Source organism: Amborella trichopoda, chromosome 2 (assembly GCF_054954075.1).
Source record: "Amborella trichopoda isolate Santa Cruz 75 chromosome 2, AtrichopodaSantaCruz75HAP2 v2.0, whole genome shotgun sequence".
NCBI lineage: Eukaryota > Viridiplantae > Streptophyta > Magnoliopsida > Amborellales > Amborellaceae > Amborella > Amborella trichopoda.
The window spans coordinates 21,967,397-21,974,735 of NC_142337.1; the positions used below are offsets into that span (position 1 = coordinate 21,967,397).

General features: G+C 44.8%; 1 protein-coding gene across 1 annotated transcript; it reads right to left on the minus strand.

The window, feature by feature from the left end:
* Window positions 1-6,212: 6,212 nt before the first annotated feature.
* LOC148783160 (uncharacterized) lies at window positions 6,213-7,040 on the minus strand. The gene is made up of 2 exons (XM_088859822.1): window positions 6,642-7,040; window positions 6,213-6,461 (listed from the first exon to the last, which is right to left on the minus strand). The coding sequence occupies exons 1-2, from the start codon at window positions 7,038-7,040 to the stop codon at window positions 6,213-6,215; spliced, it is 648 nt and encodes a 215-aa protein (XP_088715948.1).
* Between the last annotated feature and the right edge of the window lie 299 nt (window positions 7,041-7,339).

The following is a 7,339-nucleotide window of genomic DNA, read 5'->3' on the forward strand; positions in this document are numbered from 1 at the left end:
ACAGCATTTAAAATTTCTAACATAAATAAAAAATCACAATGTTACTAAAAAGATCATTTTTCAAAATAATGAGGTCGCTTGCGCATAAAATTTATCGCGCCTAAAATTCATGATAATAAGCAGAAGTAATTATTTCATTTCATTTTTAAAAAGAACGGATTATTTTTTCAAGATAATGAAGTCACTTACCTAAAATATTTGAGAGGGAGCTTCCAATAAAAATTCGGCTAAAAAGAGGAGCTCACTGTGTTTGTAAGAGGGAGAGCGAGAAAGGAGTTGTTAGGCGACGTCTTACCTTTCGTCCTATTTAATTTCAGTAAAACACCTCCACCTCATACATGAGGTGTAGCATTAATAGTAAACCTCTAATTCTTATAACCCACGTCCACTAAAGGACATGGCAAACGGTAAGAAAAGTGAAGGGTAAAACGATATACAAGTAATGATGGTCCCTAAGGACCATAATGCCTATATGAACGATCATACTAAAAAGAGTTTTTCTTTTTTTTTTAAAGTTTAGGATTGTTATAGACCTGCTTCCTCTTTATTTCGCATCGGGGACCCAAGGTGCTGAAAAATGTCTTCAAACAACTTGCCCCGCCGAGTGTTTTGCTTCGAGAGAAACGAGAAAGACAACATTCAAAAACTTTCCTTAGCTTTATTCCTTTTTTCTTCCTAGCCACAAGACCACGTGAACGCCGAGGAGATATCCATGTAATGTTGTAACTAAGATGCTCAGACATTTGGATGCAATGTGTAGGCCCATCCGTGGAGACTGTAGTGGGAGAAGAGACTTTTTTGAGGGATCCTATCAAAGTCCTCACCCTCGCGTGGACTGTTTGTGATTTTGACTGTTGAGGATTTTGTAACGACCTCGTTGGTCAGAATCAAGCCTGTATGGCAGTCGAGTGTCATGCTGAAGGGCATAGCATTTGTTCTGGGTTTGTTTGTATCCTCTGGTCTTGGTCCACGTTTCGAGGATTTTATTTTGCTTATTCAGGATGGTTTGTTGAAGGGCCTTCTGTTGGCATCGTCTGCGTTATGCACCAAATATTCCTTGACGGGTAGACTGCCTCAGTTTATCGAGGTGATCAGCTTTGGGTATAGCCCTTGCCTACTGCTAGCAGTTTCAACAATCAAAATACCTCTCTTCTTTGTGTGAGTTGACCCATGAGGATTCAGTCCTAATTGCTGCATAATAGGTCCAAAGTCATGGCTGACTTATCCTTCTTGGAGAATCTTCAACATCTTGGAGTGCATTAGTGACCTCCTAGGAATGATGCACTTCTTCATGAGACTTGTCTTGCCTTCTTGGCAAGTTTTCTATCCTTTGAGTCCTTTCAAAAAATGGACTTAAGCTGTCGAAATCTTTCCTTGATGCTTGTCTTTTTGGGTCCTGGTAGCAAAGTGATCACCTCCGGGGTTTTCTTTGGAATGTTGGCCGAAGTGGCCTTTGAGAGGTATGCTGCATCAAACTGGTTATTGATCCAATGCCCTTCGTAGGTTTTCACTTGGATTTGGGATGTGGCACCATAGATATGGTTTTCACCAACCTGCTTTTATTTTTGGCTCTTTTCCCATGACCTTTTGGCAATGTCCACCCTTATTCTTTCAGTTTTACTCACGGCACCCTTTTCAGGTTTTCACTGTGCTCAGGTTTTTATTCACGGAACTCTTTTACTTATGGTTTCGTGACCATGCCCATTCATCATTTTTACTCATGGAATTCCCTTGACCAGGTGTACACCATGTTCGTAATTCTTTTTTTTTCTCTTCTTCTTCTTCTTTTTTTTTTATTTTTTATTTTTTTTATTTTTTTGTGAAGGCGTCTTTAAGGTCGAGCCTCCGGGACTTTTGCGAAGCCTTTTAACATCATGCGGTCAGAACGTGCACCATGGTTTAAGGTCATACAACTAGACCGTATTAGAGATGGATGTCAGTCTATGTAGGCTAGGGAATGAGTATGGTGGTGGTTTGACTCAATTTGGGGAAATGGCACGAGGCTACCCATGAAAGATGGATAGTGTATGAATGGAAGGTGGAAAGTGGCAACCCCCTAGCAGAAGGTGAGTATGGATGGCGGGATGGCTCGCCATTTTATGAGCATGGGTTATACTCATTGGGAAATGATGAATGGCAGTGAAGAAAGATGAATTTACTGCGGACTTGATGAAAGTGGTGTACGCACAAGATCGGATCGGTTAGGGAACGCGTGAGTAAATATGCACGTAAAGGGCATGTGCGCATTTGTGAGGGTGAATTTATTGTCATGCCTCCTAGACCTGTGCAGAGCAGTTTAACGTCATGCGATCAGGACATGCACTATGGTTTTAGGTCACATAGCTTGGACCGTGGCTATGCAGTTTAGAGTCATGCAGCTAAGTTCATGCAACTAGACCGCCGCTTCGGTTTAAGGTTACATAGTTTGGACCATGATGCTAAGCCTTTTAACGTCATGCTTATAGGACATGCACAATGGTTTAAGTTCATACAACTGGACCGTGGCTTTGCAGTTTAGAGTCATGCAACTAGGACCATACAGTTTAAGGTTTTGCAACTAGACATCCACTGCAATTTAAGGTCATATAGTTCGGACCATGCAGTTTAGGGTTGTGCATCTAGACCATTGTGTGGGTCGCCATGTAGGTGGAGCTCCATGGGGAATAGATTGGGATGACAATCTGACTCCTTGGAATAGCAAGGGTTTAGATGGAAATGATAGACAAAAGAAGACTTCACTGGGGATTATGGGACAAGTATGACTCCCTGAGGGTGAAATAGGCTTATGACAGGTCACCCGACTCCTTGGGGATGAGGTAGCATGGTGCAAAACAAGAAAGACCCTCTGGGGATTAAAGGGGTAAGCATGACTCTCTTGGCATACACCCAACTCCACTGGGGATAATAGGCTGTAGTACGATGTGATTCCTATTGGGGATGAAGGAGAGTGGCCTGCTCTAGACTTCATTGGGGATGACAAGTTACGGCTTGGGTGCAACTCCGCTGGGGATAGTGGTATGACATGCATGGTGGAAACCAGGTGCTAGCACATGCACGTTGTTAGCATGAGAAGCATAACACAGGCGGCGATGACCATGGGCGGCAGCGGCATCGACACGTGCGACGTCAGCGTGAACGAAGATAACACACGCGGCAAGAACGTGCGCAGTGGTAATACATGCCATGGCAGACTTTGAGAACACAGCCAGCGCTGAGCACAACAGGCTCTAGCTCTCGAGAACGCAATCACCACTGGAATTTCAAGAACACAACCGGTGCTGGGCATGAGTTGCAGAGACAGCACTCAACACAGACGATGCTGGGCTCTAAAGAACACAACCAGCACTGGGAATGGGTTACAAAGATGGCCCTAAACACGGACAGTGCTGGGATCTCAAGAACACAGTCGGTGTTGGGAATGGTTACAGAGACGATGCTGAACTCAGCTGGTGCTGGGCTTTTTCGAGCCTCGATTTAAAACTCAACCCGGTCCTGGTTTTTGATGCATGGAATTTCATCAGCGGTGGTAAAACTTCATTCAGGTCTTGGTTCAGAGCCTGACCTGGTTCGGCCCTTCGTCATTTGGTCTCAAGTATGTGCCTGTCATTCCTCATTTGTGAGGGGTACTTGAGGAAAACGTTGCCTATATAAAGGGGGTAATCCCCCATTTCACCATTTTACGGAAGGAAAATTGGCTATGTCTTTTTAGCAGTGAGGGTGAGAGAGCTCTGGCGAGAACTCCGACAAGCACACGAATTAGGGAGTCTTTAGGAATTTGCTGGCAAGAAGGTTCCGGCTGAGAGGGTGGATCACCAGCCAAGGCACGCAAGGACCTTCACGAGGGTTACAATTGCCGCAATTGAGGGAAATCAGAGTTTGCTGGGATTTCGGTAGTGGTTTTGGAGTACCAAGGAAGGGGAAAAAGGACAGAATTTGCAGCAGGGGGCTGCCTAGAAACTTCCTGACTTTTCGCGAGTTTTCTGGTGGTGTGAAAGAAGGGGAGAGGTGTCACAGTAGGTTTCCGACAGGAGAGGGGAGTTTTGGGTGGTAAATAGAGAAGTCGCGGGGAGGCGAACAGTTGCTTAGAAGGTGAAGAGTAGCAGAGAAACAAAGGGTCGTTAGGAAATCGATCCATCGTAGGAAGACGAGGGGTCTTGGGATGGTGTAATGTCACCGGGGAGGCAACCGAAGGGTCACGGGAATTGAAGGGTCACAGGGAGACAAAGGGTTTTGAGGAAGCCGGGGAGTCCCTGTCGCGAGCGAACATGCACGGCGATAGAGGACACAGTCGGTGTTAGCCCCTCACCAAACACAACGGGTGTTGGCCCTCAAGAAATGCAGTCGGCGCTGGGCCTTAGAAAAATAGCCTGCACTAGACTTTAGAAACACAGCCGGCATTGGTCATTGGGAGACACAGTCGGTGTGGTCCCTCAAGAAGCACAGCAGATGCTGGTCCTTTAAAACACTGCCGACTCTAGTTTCTCGTGACAGTTATCAGTGCCTAAGTCACGCATGGCCAGTGTCATGATGTGCACGATGCTAGCCATGTGCGGCGGTTGCAATTTGCTCATGCATGTTAGCAAGTTATACCCATCTGTGGTCATTCTTAGCACGCGAAGGTTGTTGAGCATGACACTGAGTCAAGGGCGGCGATGTTCCTGCACGGCGTTGACTTGGGTAGGCAAAGGGTGGTAACCAATGGTAAGGCCTGGCTTAGGAAGCTTGTTGGAAGCCAAGTCCTCCAGCACAACAGTGAAGTCCATATTGTTCTGTGGAAGGGCATTCACTGTGAACAGGGTATGCTCTCCATCATAAGCCAGTTCCTTGCCAGAGAAGCCTTCTTTGTATGTCTAATATACTCGATCAAAGCGCTTCACCTTCTCCTATTGTGAGAGCCACTTTTAGCATGTAAACGTCATCTTTTCCTCAGATGGAAGAGCAATGCTGGGGGTCAGTTGTTCTCTTTTCCTCAGATGCAAGAGTAATGCTTAAGGTCAACCGTCTTCTTTTCCTCAGATGCAAGAGAAATGCTAAATTGGTAACCTCCCTAATAATGGGCTTTGATTATAACTGTTAAGCTCTTCTAATGCATTAAAAGAATTTAAATTTGTTCAAACTGTATTGCTTCTTTTTCCTTTCCTTCTCTTTTATACTTTACTTTATTTTTCTTGATCTCACATTGGATCCTTAAAGAAGGTATTAGAGATAATACTTTTTCAGATATCGCCCATTGATTGGGGGCATCGCCTCCTCTCTATCAGGATGTGCCAGTATATAAGCCCCATCTGGCGAGACTGTTTTAACTATAAAGGGGCCTTCCCACTTAGGTTCAAACTTCCCTTTACACCGGCCATGCATGACGATTGGCCTTTTAAGAGCTAGAACAAAGTCCCCACGAGTGAATGAGTGAACCTTGACTAACTTGTCAAAGGCTCTCTTCAGTCTCCCCTGGTTGAGTTCGAGTTTCTACTGAGCTTCTAGCTTCTTTTCATCAAGTGGCTCCAACTATTGATAGCAAAGCTTAACTCTCTCATCTTTAGTCAGCCCTTGATGTATAGCGACCCGTAACGAAGGTAGTTGAATCTCGAGGGGTAAGACTACTTCACCTCCATAAACTAAGGAATAAGGATTAGAATTAGTAGAGTTTTGTGTGGTAGTACGATAGGCCCACAGTGCTTCAGGAAGCTTCTCATGCCAATTCTTCTTTGTCTTTGATACTAAATTCCTTAAAACACTGCACAAGGTTTTATTAAAAGCCTCAGCTAAGCCATTCACTCGAGGGTGGTACATAGTTGAGTACTTCCACTCCAAACCGAACTAGTTAACCAGGTGATCATTATGATGACTTCGGAATTGAGAGCCGTTGTCTGATATAATTCTATCAGGACCACAAACCGGTATATGATGTGACGTCGCATAAAATTGGCCACCGTAGCCCTAGGAACTTGCTTAAGTGGGACTGCTTCAGCCCATTTGGAGAAATAATTTGTCGCTGCCAAAATAAAGACATGAACCATTGCAGAAGGAGGGTTGATAAGGCCCTACAATGTCGATACCGATTGTGAAAAGGGCCATGATGCCACTGTAGGATGTAAGGGCTCCGGAGGCTGATGATTGAGGCTCGAGTGCATTTGGTACACCTGACACTTCTTGGTATAGTCTAAGGAGTTGGCAATCATTGAAGGCCAATAGTACCCCAGTCTACATATCCATTAGTAGAGCTTAGGGCCAGACAGATGCAGTCCACAGATGCTTGAGTGTACTTCCTCCAGCACCTTATTTGCCTCTTGTGTATCTACACATCTGAGAAGAATTTCATCAAAAGATCGGCGGAAGAGAGTATCCCCTTTAAGGAAGGCGTACTTGGTAGAAATTCGACGCACACGATTGCGTTCGACACGATCTTCAGGCAGTCTTCCATACTTTATGAAATTGATGATTGGCTCTCTCCAATCTTCCATCTGCTCAACTTCTGCACACATGGCATTGAAGAATTATGGTTCTGGATTTTCGTCCCTGGTACTTTGGTTCCTTGCCATTTCCTGTTCAGCTTTAATAACCTCTTTGGCTGATAGGAGTGTTCTGAACGGGGGTAAGGCGGGCACTCAGGAAAGAGGATTCTTTCATCATATTGCATCTACCTCGGTTGTTAGGTCAATGTGTTTCAACTCTCCCACCCAGACAGGTGTAGGCCTTGGGGAGGACAATTGAATTGTAGCTCCAAGCTTTGCAAGGGCATCAGCCTGCAAGTTTAATCTCCTGGGGATGTGAGTGAAGGATACAACATCAAACTGAGTCATATATGATTTTGCAGTATAGTAATAAGGCTTGAGAGTGTCCTTTCTCATGTCGTAGATCCCCTTAACCTGTCGAATGACCAACTCGGAGGCACCATAGATTTTGAGCTGCTCCAAGTCTAGATCAAAGGCAATCTCTAACCCAATTATAAGGGCCTGATATTCTGCCTTGTTATGAGAACTAGTTTCAGTGACACGCCCCCACACCCCCACGATTAGATTGGAAGCCACATTGAAGTACATATCCCATGCGTGAGCAAGTTTTATAAAGACTACTTCTTCATAAGGAAAGTTACTTGATAAAGGAGATTTTGTCGGTATAGGATGTGCTGTGAGAAGTCAACTAAGCCTTGGCCCTTGACAACCTTTTGTGGTGCGTATGTGATGTCGGATTCCATCAGCAATAATGCCCACTTAGCAAGATGTCCTGACAAGCATGGGAGTTTCACGAGAAACTTTACAAGATCTGCCTTTGATATGAGTTTCACTCCATGACCGAGTAAATAGTGACGGAGCTTTTGTACTGCGAAGATTAAGGCCAA